The sequence below is a fragment of the Calidris pugnax genome, unplaced genomic scaffold, assembly GCF_001431845.1.
Source record: "Calidris pugnax isolate Ruff unplaced genomic scaffold, ASM143184v1 scaffold13, whole genome shotgun sequence".
In the NCBI taxonomy this organism is placed as follows: domain Eukaryota; kingdom Metazoa; phylum Chordata; class Aves; order Charadriiformes; family Scolopacidae; genus Calidris; species Calidris pugnax.
In genome coordinates this window covers 23346419-23363270 of record NW_015090810.1, presented here as the reverse complement: position 1 = coordinate 23363270, position 16852 = coordinate 23346419, and the positions used below count along the sequence as shown (strand labels likewise).

The 16852-nt window shown below is 40.7% G+C and overlaps 1 protein-coding gene across 1 annotated transcript in view; it reads left to right on the top strand.

The window, feature by feature from the left end:
• The first annotated feature begins 120 nt into the window (after positions 1-120).
• NPC1 (Niemann-Pick disease, type C1) overlaps positions 121-16852 on the top strand; it is a 27179-nt gene continuing 10447 nt past the window's right edge. The window contains exons 1-11 of the mRNA XM_014938579.1: positions 121-296; positions 7337-7459; positions 8716-8822; positions 9413-9588; positions 10496-10663; positions 11291-11540; positions 13461-13537; positions 14200-14570; positions 14932-15158; positions 15720-15820; positions 16737-16839. Coding sequence (XP_014794065.1) covers positions 213-296; positions 7337-7459; positions 8716-8822; positions 9413-9588; positions 10496-10663; positions 11291-11540; positions 13461-13537; positions 14200-14570; positions 14932-15158; positions 15720-15820; positions 16737-16839 — 1787 coding nt within the window. The 5' untranslated portion in view covers positions 121-212. The remainder of the gene's footprint in view (positions 297-7336; positions 7460-8715; positions 8823-9412; positions 9589-10495; positions 10664-11290; positions 11541-13460; positions 13538-14199; positions 14571-14931; positions 15159-15719; positions 15821-16736; positions 16840-16852) is intronic.

The window sequence follows — 16852 nt, the reverse complement described above, 5'->3', positions numbered from 1 at the left end:
CCTTTCGTCTCCCCCCCGCCCCTCCCAGGGGCCGGCGGCACCGCCCCGCCTGGCGAGAGCGGCCCTTCCGGACCTGCGCGGACGCCGCTGCCGCTCCGCCTCCCCTCTCCTCTGCCTCCGCCTCTGTCTCCTCCCGCCTCGTCTTCACCGCCTCTCGGTGTCTGTGGCTGAGAGACCCGCCGGCTCCCCGCGCCCCCTACACCGCGCCTTCCATGGGGAGCCCGCAAGGCAACCCCGGGCGGGGCGACCTCGGCCTGCTCGTCCTTCTCTTCCTTCTGCTTCTGTCGCCTGTGCGGGTGAGTCCCTACCGGGGGAGGCCGGGCCTCCTGGCACCGTAGGGAGGAAAGCAACCGGCAGGATCCCCCCCCCCCAACCTCCCCTCGGATGTTGCTCCGTGGCGGGGGGGAGCCGCGGTGGCCGCCTGAAGGGGGGAGTACCCGGGTGGGGAAGCGGGCTGAGGGAGGGGGCTGTCCCGTCAAGCCGGTGGGCTCGGGGCGGCGCGGAGCTGAGAGCGTGGTACCGGGGGTGTCTGTCCCCGTCCTCCCCCCCCCACCTTGTCCCCGGTGGGACTCTCCCTTTCCCTCCTCCTTCGCTCCGTGACTCGGTGCCGGGCGGGACGGCGCGGTGACACAGCAGGCCCGCCCGCCGGCACCTGGGGCGCCCAAGCGGGCGTGCTCGGGCTGTAGCAAACTTCAGGTGCTGGCCGGCCCTCGTTCCCCCGGTTTTACCGCGGGCAGCGGCGGGCCGGGGGCGCGGCGGGCCTGCGGTGTGCCCGGGTTATGCAATGGGCTGGGCATATGAGTAGCTGTCCGGCCAGTCACATGTTCCTGCGGGGGCTCGCCTGTGTCCTCGGTGTCGGGTCGGGTTCCCCCCGAGCGCCTCTTAGGCTCGGTGACAGCTCCTGGGGGTAATTAGGCTGTGCGTAGCGAGGGCTGCTGTTTATGGATGTGCCAACATTAAGGCTAGGCGTTTTCTTCAAACTGAGGGCTTGAATAAGTTGCACTTCTTGATACTTAAGAAAAAAAAAAACATAAAACCTTCACTCCTCTCCTCTCAGACACCTTTTGTTTATGCTGTAGTTCAAGATAGGCATGAGATACTCTGCATTCCTCTGGAGAAACAAGGAGTGGCTTGTAAGCCTGAGTGGCTTGTGTTTTGTTTTGGTGGTTGTTTTGGGTTTTGGTTTTTTTCCCGCTCTAACCTATTTGGAAACATACTTTCTAGATCCAGTTTTAGGCTTAGCCCTTCTTAAACTGACAAGTTTGTTATGCTGTGTGTGTGCTGAGGTTCTCCTATCCTTTTCAAACAATCTTTAAAGAGCTTGAACAGAAAACTAGGAATTAATTCTTCTATTACTACTGGAGAAGCTGATTGTTTACTAATGACTCATGATCTCCAGGTGGGTAGGTAATAGACTTCACACCTTATCAGCACTCCTTTATATAATGTGCTTGGAGGAAGATACCATCTTGTAGCAATGACACGTGTCCCAGGCTGGTAAGGAAACAACAAGATGCTTTCCTTTAGGTAATAGAAGGATGTTGAACTAGAGGAGCTTGAAACAAGTTCCCCTAAAATTTAGGGGATCCTTGTAGCGGATGTGGCTTTGTGGTCGATAAGAAGTAAACATAGCAAAATTACTTTAACCATGCAGGGTTCAGTTTTGTAAGAAGGCAAAACTTGAATTTTTTTTTGCCATTAACTCTTATTTACAGCCTGACACTCCACAAAGTGGACTTTAACATCCTTCAAAGAGAAGCTGGTCCTTCAGTTAAACTGAGCCTATGTAGTGTTAGATGGTTGCAGAAGCATTGTGAAGGTGGACCTGTTCTCTCCCCTGGTATACTGGTAGTGTAAAGTTTTCATGCTTTTGGTTTTGTGGTGTGCATAAACCAAAGTGCCATGTGTCATGTTTCCTCTTTTTAAAGAAGTCAGTGGACTAGAGTGGCATTTCAGTTCGCAATCCTTCCATTACATACACTTTCACAAAGAACTTGAAGCGTTCAGCCTGTGTAGGATGCATCTTCAACTCTGAACAGTGCATGGTACAAGACTTGTGCCAGCTAACTTGTTACTAGTTGATAGTTAACTACCCATTAATGCCATCTAAGAGCTACATTGAAAATCATGGCTCCTATAGTCCCATTTCTGAATGTAAACTTTCAGGAGGGTGAAGGCTTGCAATTGTTTTTGTTCTCTTACAAAGATCCTAACATACTGGGTGGCATCTTGTGTGCTTAATGGCAGCTGTTTGTGTTGATCCTTATATAATTATACTAAAAGACAGGCTGTCAAATTAGTGTCTCAGCAAGGTTGGACATAGGTTTCCTATCAGCAATTGAGATCCCAAGCTGCAGGATATATTTGAGTTCCTGAAATCCTATGGGAAGATGTTAATGGCAGGTGCTGCTCTGTTTCAAACTTGCCAAGTGGCCTGCTGTGCGATGTTACCTGACCTTGGGCACAAAATCCTGAAATGCCTTTGTGGAGCAACTTGTTTGGCAGTGATGGCAGTGTGGCTTCAGAACAAGACAGTAGTCTCTTAAGTCACTTCCTGGAAAATCAGGTGTGACTTGTTCATAGTCTTTCTGGGTGGAAAGTGAGGATGCCTTCTTAGAAGGGGAGAGGTGACTGAAGGGGATGGCTGGTAGAAGTGAGTAGTACTTTGCTGGGTAGTAGACAAAGCAATCCATGTTGTGTAATATTATTGCTATTCCTCTGCAAGTGCATCAGAGGTATTTTGGTGCAGATGGCCTTAGTTGCAGACAGCTGCTAGTTTGGGGCCCTGTGCTCTCTGATCATGCATGCAGTAAATGTGCATTTTCCCAATAAATCATTGTCAACTAACACCAGCTTGCTCCCACAGACACTGAACTGTTATCACTATTGCAACTTTCTACTTGACCTGGGCTTCTCTGTGAGATGTGACCTGTGCTTGGATAGCTCCAGAATTTGGGCTTGCTTTGCCTGACCAGGAGTAGCTAATGATTTTTCTGTCTGAAAGGGAAAAGTTCCTTACCTATGAGCAAAGGAACAAGAGGAGCTTGGCAGGCAAAGCTTGTCTCTGAACAAGTTACTGAAAGACACAAAGTAAGAGTAAGAATAAAGCCTGCAAAATTTCCTTTAGTCCATAGACCTCTTCCTCTCATAGGGAAGGCTATGAGGTAATGTGCAACTTCTGGGGCAGATCTGCAAACTTGACCTGGTCACCTGTTTCCATGAACAACTCTTGCCATTTATTAAGGGTAAAGTGGTAATATTTTTCCCTAGAACTCAATTTCTCAGCCTAGTGGGCAATATCACTGTTAAGTGTGATGTGGACTAGATATTAGGGGGTGGGAGGTGAGTGTTATGCTGTTTTCTGGAATCTTTCTTCTTGCCCTGCAAGATCCTAGATGAAGGAAGGGGAAACAGCTGTATCTTATGCTGTTGCCTTTTCCATGCATTAGTAATCTTAATTTGGAGAGCCAAACAATGCTCACTTGTCATCTGGTATTTGCAGGACTACAAATGGTTGCTGTTTCTGTGTACAACATCATCGTTGTTCTTCACTTAACAGCTACATATGCATTGTTGGTGATGGCTAATGTTGCTGGAAGCATTAAAGATTATTGATTTGTTTCAGCATGCAGTTAAAGAAACTTCGGCTGAAGTAAATGTATTTATGATCTATTGGAACATTAGTTTTATTACAAGCTAAATGATAATGCCTGGGAACCTGAAAGTTGTAACAGAACCTTTGAAGAATGCTGGGAGTCATGAAATGTTCATACTTGCTCATGTGCAAGTTTTTTACTGGGGCTTCTGGAGCTCTGACCTGAAGTGAAATTTCTCTTCAAACGGAACTTTTCTACCAGAAGTAGGAATACACTTTTCTTTTTCTGAACTCTGGGGATGTACTGAAGGGTAACGTTTGTGTACTGCCAGATGGTTTCTATGCTGTGCTGGGGCAGGAGGGAACAGCCTTAATTTAAGGTTATGTTGCTATTGCTTTGTAAAGCATTTAGGGAAGTGCCATTTTAAAATGTGGAACACCTAGCAATGTGATACTAAAAAAAAAAAGGCCAAACCCCAACCCTTTGTTAGTCTTTATGGAGTTTCTCACCTTGTTTAGAAGGCAGTTGGGTTCAATATAACAGTTCTTTGTTAATGTTGGGGCTAGGAGGTCTTTCACCCATTTAAGAAAGGTGATTGTTCACTGAAATCTTAAGTGACTTGGAAGTCTGCCTCTGCAAGCAGTAGCCTTGTTAACTGTGAGTTATTTACAACCCCACTGACTCGCCCCTATCTCTTCCTAGCAGTGTAGGAATGTTCTAAAAGAATGGGAAGAGCAAAGTACTTCTCTTCTTCTATAACTTTAGCTTTTACTAGAGGGTTATGGGGGGAAGAACCTCAGCTTAGATCTTATCAGTGGTAATGGAGTAGTTACTTAGTTACTAGTAGTATCCCTGAATACTCTCTGAACTCTAGGAGACCAGCCCTCTCACATATTTTGTGTCTGACTTGGTGATGAGTGTACTGTTGACTTGAAAATGTCTGAGAGCTATGTTGGTGACTTTAGGCTGCTGACTTTAAGTGACTTGTGATCTGTGATTTACAATGGTTGTACCATTGTTCAACCACTGTAAATCAAGGATCACCAAAGCTTACTGATTTGGGGAACAAATTCAGACTTATTAGTGAGATCCTGCTAAGTCATGGCATAAATACCTAATCTTAGATTGCCTCTGAAATTGAATTCTTGGTGTTAATACTGAAATAGGGTATTCAAACTTGCAGTTCTAGGTCTGAGTACTCTTTTAGTAGTTAAAATTAAATGATCTGTCCAGCTTTTCTAAACAGGCTGAAAGTTCGAGTAATAAGCATGTTGGTTTTTCCATTGTAGGTTTTATTGATGTGAAACTTCAGCAATATGGTTCTAAATTCTTCACTCAAATTACAAATGTAAACTGATACTAGTTCAAAACATCTCCTCTTGCTTTTTGTGTGTTCAGCAGAATAATTTTTCATGCATGACCAAGTGTCATGTGCAAGTAAGTTGCTTGATGTTCTGTCCTGAAAACGATGGCAGAAAGCCTTGTAAGTAATTATAGACATATTACAGCTTGTATTTTATTTTGTATTTGTATAGTTATAACCAAGGAAGTATTACCTTGAAATACAGATAGCATTTTTAAAACAATAGAACTATCAGTCAGTTGTTGTAGCTGAAATTTACTATAAGTTTTTCAGTGTAAGAAGTGCTCTAATAAGTGGTGGTTTGGGTTTTGGTTTGGGTTTTTTTTGTAGCTAGTAACTGCATTACTAGGATTACCTCACTTTTCACTCTGTAAGAAGCTATGTCTTTCTGAAAAGAGTAGACTGATAATTTTGGGGGACTTAAAAAATTAAGAAGTATTAGATAACAAGACTTAAGCATAGAAAATGTTTTCTTAGAAAGTGTTCATAGAAAGTATGATTACAGACAAGTCTAGACTAAACATGGAAGTGAGCCTGATATTGAAAAATACCTAATTCTGTTCTCATGGGCAGTAGTAAGCAGCTCAAAATTCTTTGCCCTTTTGCAAGAGTAGTAGTGAATCCGTGCTGCTTCTTGAAGAGATTATTAATTTACTTCTAACACTAGCACTACTAGCAGTAGAGTTTTTGCTATTAAAACTGGGGTATACAAGTGTGAGGAAGCAGAGATGAAGATAGTAATGTCTGAATTTACATCAAATAAGTGTTGACTTCTTAGATTAATTTGATGCATGAAAAATTTACAATGTAGTTTCTGTAAATAGTTTCCAAGTTATGGGAATTTAACTTTTTGGTGTACGCTGGTGTTAAACATTCAGTGTTTACAAGTGCAATCTTAAGGGGTGCTTTCCAATTTATATGTAAGAATATAGTGATACTTAGTGATCTGGATGAGTGGTACTTAAAGGGACTTTTGGAGCTGACTTTTAGTGAGTGACATTGAATCAGGCCATGTTGCCTAGGTTAAGGTAAAGGAAAAACAATTCTAACAGGGTCAGGTAAATTAGTAATGGTTATTATCCCTGATTTTAAAAAAAACCAAACAAAACCCAACCAATTACTGATGTACTTTTTGAAGAACTGTCAGTGTTGTTCAGCACAAAAAATGGATGTTGTGGAGGCATTGTAATTCTGTGTAGCTGTTGGGTAGTATGAATACAGCCTTTCAGGGGCCTCTCTGGTCAGTAAACAATATTATTCATGGTCAAGCACAAAGCACAGCAGTCTGTCCTTGCAGTGTAAGCATATGGTGTTTCTAAAAATGCTAGGTCAAGGTTGTTCAGGAGATGAAAATAGGTCAGTTATCTCTCAAACTGTACAATGCAAACTTCTGATCAGAGCTGGCAGAAGCGTAGAAAATGTTTGTGCAGTCTGCTGTCCTCTTGCAGCCCAGGTGCATGGGAAGACCTTGGAGCTGTCTTAAAAGCTTTTGCTGTAAATAACTTTTGTTATGGCAAGTGTTAATTTTCAGAATAAATATTTTGGTTTAGCATTTCAGTGTCAGTATAGCTGAACAAAAGTATGAGGCTTGCAAAGTGCCATTGTCCTCTTTCAAACTCCTTAATTTTTTGCACATAAAGAACTGATTTCTGAATTTTTCAATCCTCCCTTGAATTGAAACCTCTTTTAAATGAGACTTGAAGCATTTTTCTTTTCACTTAGCACTGTAAGCCTATTTAAATGTTGCATGCTTAGGCTTGAAGGTGGTGATGGAGAGCATCTTTTGAGATTGACAATACACAGCATTCTATGGCAAGTGCGGAGCTGTGACGTTCTTCTTCAGAACTCTCTCTATGCTGCTACTTCCTCAGTCTGTCACTGACTGAGTTTGTAAGAAGGATTAAAAGATGGCAGGAGGAACTGAAATATTGCATATAAACAATACACTTCTCTCCATGTACACTGACTCATGTGCTCTAAAGTGACAGTTTAGCCCACTAATCACATGCTTTGTCTTGCATGAACAAATTCTTTTCTACATTGCCTCCTATTTGGAGATGCTTTTCAAGTATTGATTTAGGTTTTTTCTAAGTAACTCTTATGCTTTGTCTTAACTATAGTCAGTGTACTTCCTTTTTCTAAACTAGGCAAGGAAGGGTGGGGAGCTGAGCTGGAGATCAGTAGTGATGTGCACTGTGTCAAAAACATGTGCTTTTGTTAAGGGGTGTTTTATGCAGTATATGCTGATGTTTAAATTAGCAGGAAGTGATCTAATCTGGATTAAGTGACTTTTGGAATGGTAGCACATAAACTGTACAATAGCTGAGAAATTTGGCAACTGTTCTTTGCAGTTAATCAATTATCTTGTATTAACTAGGTACTTTCACAGTCGTGTGTCTGGTATGGGGAATGTGGAGTTGCTTCTGAAGACAAAAGATACAACTGTGCATATGATGGACCACCAAAAGCGCTACCAGAGGATGGCTATGACTTAATTCAGGTGAGCTTCTTTTGGAGGTCTGCTGCTAAAACATAATTCTCCTATGCTTTAGAGCTGTCTTGAGCTCTGCTGGACCTGCTCTGTGATCTTAAGCTTTCTTGTCCCAGCTTGATGAGAAAAAGAGATTTCTGAGGTATAGCTTGTATCCCCTACTGTGTGAAGGTAATATACCTCAGTTTCTATTCAGAGATATTAGAAGTCTCCAACATGTGATTACAGGCTGTCACAAATGTAACCTTAAATATAAGGTTGCTTTGCTTCCCTGCATATTTTCCTCACTGGTTTGAGCACTCTTTATTCAAACTGGGTTTTTTTTCTTGGGACTCTTCCAACTACGATATGTTCTGCAGTTATGCGCTTCTGATCTCTCAAGGACAAGACTAAACTATGTTTTCCATTAAATTATTCCTGATCTCTGCTTTAAGTAGCAAGGCAGTAACTGGCACCCTTGACAAATGGAGCAAACTTGGTCAAAGTTCTCTCCTTAACTGTACCTGGTGTGAGACCTTATTTCTGTATCTTGGTCTTAGCTGTCAAAGTGAAGAAAACCAAAGTCACAATAGAGTTTGTGGATTTGATATACAATATAGGATGATATTGCCAGAATTACCTTCTGGCAGGTGATAGTTTAAAGCTTTAAAGTGTGAAATAGCTTCAGAGTTAAACAATGGTTTAGCTGGTGGCAGGAGTAACTTAAATATGGAGGTGAGCTAACTACTGTGTTGTACTGTTTCTGAAAAGTTAATGTACAGTTCTTATATATTACTACCAGTTATATTTGTATTGAATGCATTTGTCTCTTCTATAAACTGAACATAAAATAGCTCTTCCAGGTAATCAATGATTTTGTGGTTGGTAGCTTGCCTTCTGAGACTTTGGAATCTGATACTATCCAGAGGGCATACTAGAGGATAAGCGGTGGGAATACTTTCAACTTGGATAAACATGTGTTGTCCTCTTACTAATAGACTCTCAAATACCATTATCATTCTATAAATAGAACCCGGTGACTAACGATCATCTGAAGGAGCTTTTTAAAAGGAAGTGATGCCTTGAATAAAAGAAGTGATTCTTCTCTCTATTCTCTAAAGAATCTCCTTGGCTAGACTGATTAAATTTATTTTTTTTCCTATGCATCTCCTGCAGCAACAGCTACTGTCTTCTGAAATATGCTGAAGCAGAACCCATATGAGTTCTGAAGTCTTAAACATGTTTTTCCTTCCTGCCCCCTGATCTCAATACTGTTTTTATTTAAGGAACTCTGTCCAGGTTTATTCTTCGGCAACGTTAGCACTTGTTGTGATGTTCATCAGCTTCAGACTTTGAAAAACAACTTGCAGCTGCCTCTGCAATTTCTCTCCAGGTATGCTAAGGAATAGCAAAACTACTAGAGCTTTGTAACATAATAAGAAAGCAAATTAAGGCTCTACTGTTCAAGCAGACTGTAGAAAAGATGGTAGTTTCATTTAAAGGCTTATTGAAGCAAGCTCTTTGAGAGACTTCCTCATCCATATCAGGAGACTTTAATTTCATGAAACAGCTACTTGGGGTCTGGATTGAGTTAGTTAATAGAATAAACATTACCTCTGTTTGTCTCAAGCTACTGTATTTGTAATGAAGCCTGCAGAAGAGGGTGACAAGGTACGGTTCAGTCATTTTGTTCTAACAGAAGTTCTTCCTGCTAACAGCAGATAAGTTTTCTGTCAAATTCTGCTTGTATCTGCTATTTGAGGTAGACAATTTTGCTAGTGAATTATGTTGATGCTACTGATGAGTATTAAGCAATTTTAAGTGCCAACTAAAGTTGTATTGCTAATGAAAATATTGCGGAATTTAAATACTTTTTTCTGTAACTCTGAGCAGAATGTTTATACTTGCTGTGTAGGTCAATTCAAATATGCCTTGCATTTTTACCTCTTAACCTGATTGTTTTTCATTGGCTTTCCTATCCAGATGTCCGTCGTGTTTTTACAACTTGATAAACCTTTTCTGTGAACTGACTTGCAGTCCCTATCAGTCTGACTTTTTGAATGTTACAAGCACCATACCATATCATGACCCAGTTTCAAAAGAGAACAAAAGTAGTATTACAGAGCTGCAGTATTTTATTGGAGAAAGTTTTGCAAATGGTGAGTAAACAGTGTGTTAACTTTCCGAGGCTTTTGTCAAGTTAACAAGACCAGTGCTTTCTCAGGAAGAATTGGGAGGGTGAAACATATTTGACTGTCTCTTGCATTTTGAGGTATCAAATAGCTACTAGTAGGTTCCCCTGGAAACTGCTGGAATACTAACTTCTGCCTGGGCAGGAGACATTACATTGATGCTATTATTAACAGTGTTTTTGAAGACTTGGATGAGACTGGACATCTATACAAATGGGTAATAGCTGATGACTCTGACTTGAACTTCAGAAAAGCAGTTATTGCCAAATACTAGTTGTGCAAAACCTACCTGATATTGAAACTGGCTGGCAAGTGTGACAGTAAAGTTTGTACACAATGCACTACAATGGTTCTCTAAGAGTCACTAACTCCTCTTGAAATGAACTGTTCTAGTGATTTATCAAATCCAAAGATTTTTTTCCCTAAGAAGAAACAAATTTGGGTGCGATTTTGGTTTTTATAGCAAGCTTGGAGCGTTAATTCAATCTTTGTACGCTTTGTGCAGTAACCACTAATCAAGTTGAGACACTTGAAAGTCATATATGGCCTAGATTAATAGTACCTTAAATATTTGTCATAACTTCCCCCAAAGGAACTTTGTTAAGTATTTTTCCTTCTTAATAAGGTAGGTTCTAGCGTAATGCAGATAAAGGCAGCCGACTTGGAGTAAGATAGCTGTAACAAAGCATTGCAACCTTCAATACTGTAAGTCCAAATGAAAGCATTATTTCACTATCTTAAGATGTTTCCTCCTGAAAGCTATAAGTGTGTTCTTTGAACTTGGTGAGTCTTCGATTATCGGAAATACTTGGAATGCTCACTCAAATAGTAACATTTGTTTAATGACCTTTCTGCCTTCATGCATTCTTCCTAGCAATGTATAATGCCTGCAAAGATGTGGAGGCTCCATCGAGTAATGTTAAAGCACTGGGGATGCTGTGTGGGAAGGATGTCAAGGACTGCAATGCAACCAACTGGATTGAGTACATGTTTAGTAAAGACAATGGACAAACTCCTTTCAACATTATTCCTATCTTTTCAGGTAAGAAACTGAATAGTTGTTGCCTTTGAAGCCTCTGTCGAAGGCTGCGTGCTATAGCTAGTATACTGACTTGTTAAACAGCTGCCCAGCACTGAATGTCTGCAGCCAGAGGCTTTCAAAGAAGTATAAGATAAACTTACTATCTTTTTTTTTGTTTCTGTTTGGAAGTCATACTTTGCACTTGCTTTGTATGCAACTTCTTGCTGTAGAGATCCATAAAACTCATTAAGGGATGGACTGAACTCGGGCAGCTGGATAGCTTGTATTCCTTGGTAGTACCCCAATTCTTTAGGATTTCTTTGAGAGGAAATTGTTACACATTTCACAATCTGAACAGATGAGAGGGATGACAAATCATTGCTGGATGATAGAAGTATGTGCTTATTATTTTTACCAACTGAAGTGTTCTAAAGCCTGACCAATCAGTTAGTAGACAACTGTAAGTAGTTGGTAGCTGCTATGGAAGAGGTGGTGGCTTCTTCAGCTGTCAGTCCAAGCAAAGCTACTCTATAGAGGCTAGGGGCTTCCATATGAAGGATTAACTCGTTTAACTGGAAAGCTTGTGTTGGGAAGGTCTGAATTTTTACCTGTTAGTAAGCTGGCTCTGCAATTTGTGATTTGTTCTAGATGTTCCTGTCCATGGAATGAATCCTATGAACAATGCTACCAAAGGCTGTAATGAGTCTGTGGATGATTCGACAGGACCATGCAGCTGTCAGGACTGTTCAATTGTTTGTGGTCCAAAACCTCAACCCCCTCCATTGCCTGCTCCTTGGCTTTTGTTTGGTTTGGATGCTGTGTATGTCATCATGTGGATCTCCTACATGGGATTTCTGCTCATATTTTTTGCACTGGTTTTTGGAGTCTGGTGTTACAGGTAAAGCATTCAAAAATGCTCAGCTCTGAAAGTTAGTTGCATTTTCCCTGAAAACTTCCTTTGCCCAGGACAGAATACATATGTCTCTATTTCTTCACACAGCCAAAAGTCATGTTCTGTGGCAGATACTTATACTTACAGGCAGTGTTTTAATACCTAAAATCACATGGTAGAAAGTTGAGTGCAGAAGTTAGTTTGGTTGATGCACAACTGTCATCTGTAGCTTCAGGATCAAATACACAAATCTATAACTGTCATAAGCAAGAACTTGAGAGTATGCAAAGGTCTGGGGAAATGCATGTATCTGCTTAATCTGATTGACATTAAGCCTTTGTGGTATAGTCTCAGTTGAGCTGTGTCTGTTCTTGGATGGAAGATACCAGAGCACTGCCTTCCAGGAGCAATGAACTGCCTTCATGTTCAAATGTCAATCTTCTCTGGAAGCTGTGGGGTTTTAAAATGCTTAAGACTAGGTCAGTAGACCAATAAACTAATATCTTGGAGAATACATATGACTAAGTAAAAATGCAGTACTATTCTTTTCCTCATATCAATTGTTCCTTTAGTTGTAATTGGAATGCTGGAAGATTCCAGGAATGGAGAAGCCTGTTTACAACAGGCACCATTTTTGTCAAAGCCTCCATTACATGTGGCTATTGTTAAACACTGTTGGATGTGTAACACGCCATACTTTGTCAGGAGATGTGGCTGAGGGTGAAAGAATCACTAAAAGTTTGACTTGAAGATGATGGGGTTGTAGGAACTCTGTTCCCCATCAGTGGGAGAGAGCAAGATCTAGTACTGGCAACAACATGGAATCATAACATAGTGTTCCTGCAGACTAATATTCGTGACAAAACAATCACTGCTCTACTGCAAATAAAGTCATGAATACTTTTCCTTAATCTCGTGTTTTGAAAAACATTAAACAGTAGCTGAGCTTCTAGTAATTACAGCATTTTGTAAAGTAAGGGGCAGCATGCCAGCTTCTCTGTGCCATGCGATACTCACTAGTAAAGTTCACAAATAACTGTAGCTGTAAATACTTTGGTGTGGGTGTGCTGGCAGTCTGGAGCAGTGGAAACCTATTAGGAATTCTTAATAACATTTTCCAGAGGCTTAGCTATCTAATATCCTTAAGCATGGACATACCTTTCAGTACAACTTTAATGTTGTTCAATTGTGACCAGGAATCTGAAATTGCTTTATAGTAAGAATTAAATCTGTGTGAAAATGGGTACAACAAACTTATGACATGCTCAGCAGCCTTATCTCACTGGGCAACATGCACAGTAAACTACACGTAATGTTAAGTGTGTTTGGGCTGTCTGGTTCACAGCCCAAAACATCCTGCCATAATCAGAGGTCTGATTAGATTACCATGAGGAGGCCGTTGAGCTTATCTCCTGCTTTGAGTATCAGAAATGAGTATAAGCAATATAGGTCTATCATAAGTGTTCTGTGCTATAACTTGCTTGTCTTCAGAACAGGAACAAAGTACCTTTTTTTTCCTTGCTTCACCCCTTCTTCAGGCTAAGTAGGTGTAACTTAAGCAGCTTGATTAATGAAGTAAAATACTTCTAATATAGGAATCTCTTGCAAATGTATATCACTCTAAGTTATGATAACTTTAAGGGGATTCTCTGTGCTGTTAATGCTGTTGATCTTCTAAATATGTATAAAGAACATGTGTTTGCTCCAAGCTGGAAGCAGCCAACGCAACTGCAAATTGTTCCAAAGAATCATGAAGCTGGAGATTGCTGTTCTTGAGTGGATAGGTGTAGGGGAAACATGGTACCTATAGATTCTGGAGGAATCAAATATCAAGTTTATTACTAGCATTGGACTCTATTCTTACTGTACAAATCCCTAAAGGTGACTGTTTAGGGGAGCAGGGTAACATATCTTTTTGCCTTGCAGGAGGCGGCACTTTGTCTCAGAGTACACACCAATTGACAGCAATGTAGCCTTCTCTGTGAATTCCCATCGTGACAATGGTATGTCTTGGATAACAGTAATAAGTCTGTTAGAAACACAGCTTAAGTGATCCCCTTCCTTTGGATGGGCTCTGGAATTTTAGATTTGTTAGGCTTTATAATCCAGTTTTATAGGACTATATTTCAGTCTTTTGGCTGGTGTCTCCCTTCTTAGAGCAGCACTTAACCATGTCTTGCTGGATGTTGAAAGCCCTGGTTGCACAGCTTATGGGCCATCTATACTAATAGGAATTTCTGGAGTGCTTTTGTAGCTGGTGGTGAAGGTGGCAATGTGATGCTAAAATCAAATTGATCATGTTCTGAGCCATCCATTCAAAGCATGCTGTGAAATAGCTGTAGTTTAATTTGTGTAGCAGCTGAGGTAGCTCATTTTAATGCTTATCTATCTTTTAGCTGCTTCCTGCCTTTATTTGCTGTGCCTACTGCTGTCATGATTTTGCATTAGAAGGGGTGATGTTAAGTAAAAGCTGGTTTCTACCCCCAGATTCCCTGATTCCTTAATCAGGGATTGGTCCCTGGGTCTGACTGTCAGTGTAGACATAGCTTGTGGTGCTTTACTTCAAAGGGAACTAGAATAAAACTTTGTCTTTCCTAGCAGACTTCAAGAAAATGCTGCTTAACTGACTTCTCAAACATTTACTGTTTATTTCTTGCTTTTACAGGAAAAATTACCTGTGGTGAAAGGCTTGGTGAAAGGTTTGAGAATGGCCTAAGGATGACATTCACATCATGGGGGGCTTTCTGTGTCAGGAATCCACGTCCTGTTATCCTCTTCTCTGTGGTCTTCATTGCAATGTGCTGCTCAGGCTTTGTGTATATTAAAGCAACTACAAACCCTGTAGATCTCTGGTCAGCCCCAAGCAGCCAAGCTCGCAAGGAGAAGGAGTACTTTGACACACACTTTGGGCCTTTCTTTCGTACTGAACAACTTATTATTCAAGCGCCAAAGAGTCATCCAGACACCTATTCACCTTACCCATCAGGAGCAGATGTACCTTTTGGGCCTCCACTTAACAAAGACATTCTCCATCAGGTAATTGGGACTTCCCAAGAGCAAAGACCTAAACATACCTAACAGGTAGAACTATATGGAATTGGCTTCCATCTCTAATGCTATGCGTCCATCAAAACAATTACTAATGCTCATATTAAAAATCTTTGTCTTACTATAAAAACTTTTTGCTGAAAATCTTGTCTTTTGACCAATTCTGTTAGAGGTAGACTTGCAAGCTAAGTCCCAGTAAGTATTCTTAGTATGAACACAAAAATAATGAGATTTAGTCATATGTTGGACACTTACAGGAATATAGTGTGTGTATAAGCCCTGTCTTGCAAGGGAAATGTTTTCTTATGCTGCTCCTAAACTATGGTTTTGTTTGTTGTTTCTTTCCAAGGTGTTGGATTTGCAGGATGCTATTGTCAACATAACTGCTTCTTTTGACAATGAGACTGTAATGCTGAAAGACATTTGCCTGGCTCCTCTCGCTCCCTACAACAACAACTGCACTATACTGAGTGTACTCAACTACTTCCAGAACAGTCATTCTGTACTAGATCACACTATTGGGGATGAGTTCTTTGTCTATGCTGACTACCACACTCACTTCTTGTACTGTGTTCGGTAAGCAGTATGATTACATGTTTTTCTAGGCCAACTAGGTCTTTGTCTTGCTGGCAAACAAAACCAGCTAGTTCTTGCTGTCCCCTTGAACCTTTTCTTGCTCCTTTTTAAACTCGCAATACTATGTGGAACAGCAGATGAGTGTAGATTGCTTCTGTTTCTTTGTCTTGGTACTTCAGCATGAGTTGCATTTTAATCAGTTTTCAGGTTAAGCATGGTTTGGTGCAGATGCTGACTCTGTTCTAACTTAACCACGTTTCAAAGACTTCTGAGAAGTACAGTTCTGATACAGATAACAGTTTCTAAGCTTTCACTTCAGTTTATAGTTCAGTTGGGTAGAAGCCATTCCTTGTTTTAGACATTATAAGGAAGACACATTTAAATCTGTATTTAAATTCAAAACAAACATAGCACAAGAGCAATGTCTGTCTGGCAGTCTTATCTCACTTCGTTCTTTAGATAGTCAATTGTAATACAACAGCTTTTTACTTTTTTTGTCCTGTCATGCTGTCCCCTAGTTGTCAAGCAGAAGCTAATGATTATTATTGGTGATCTCTTTAGGGCTCCAGCATCACTGAATGACACAAGCATGCTTCACGATCCCTGCTTAGGAACATTTGGTGGACCTGTATTTCCGTGGCTGGTGTTGGGAGGATATGATGGTAGGTGGCAAAAGAGTGTTGTGGTTTGTCTTGAAAGTACATACTCATGTGCTGCCTTTGCCACCAAAGGTGCATTCTCATTCAACACGTTTAAATGCTCTTCAGAGAAACTGGAGTTTCGTTAAACTTTCAGTAAGTAAGGATATTTTAATTAACTTTTCAGTAGATCAGTGCTGAGATTGGAGGTAGACTGCTTGCATGTGACACTTCCAGAGTAGTCTATTACTGGAACACACTTGTCTTGTTGACGGGTAGGCAAGTGTTCAGTCTACTTTGGGCCTGCTAAAGGATCTTTAGATTTTGGAGACTAGCTGAAGATAGGAAGTATCTCAAGTTGATATGCTGAGATATGCATGTTTTGCTTTTGAGTTAGAATAAAGTTTTGTTACTGATCTGACAAAGCACTTAAGAATAGGTTAAGATGTTGACAAGGCAAATCTTCATAATAATTCTGAAGCCAGGATTTTGTTGACGCAATTTATTTAATTAAACATAATTTGATAGATATAACAAATATACTAAAACAGCCTTTGAAGGCAAGCGCTTGCTTAAACTGTAGACTTTTTTGCTTGCTTTGAGTAGAACCTAAGTATGCAAGAGGCTCTTTGTTTAAGAAACCACATTCTGTTATCTCTCCAGATGAAAATTCATAAGCACTGGTTATGTAGTAGTCCATTGTCTAACCATGCAACACCTTAATGTTGGGGTGCCATGACCGTGCAGTACTTGCCAGCTTCCATTCTTATTTCAGTAGGTTTTGTTGAGGACTCAGTGTTGTTAAACAGAATGCATTTTATGGAGTTGTGAGGATGGGTTTCCTTTGGACAATGCTAAGTTTAAACTTAACTTACATTCCAGTACAGGCAGGTATGATTTCCTTTTGTAATGCCTAATAGTATTTTTTCCTACTCCATAGGTGATAATTATAATAATGCTACAGCTCTCGTTATTACTCTTCCTGTCAACAACTACTACAACGACTCAAAAAAGCTAATGAAAGCCTTGGCATGGGAAAAAGAGTAAGTAGGGTTC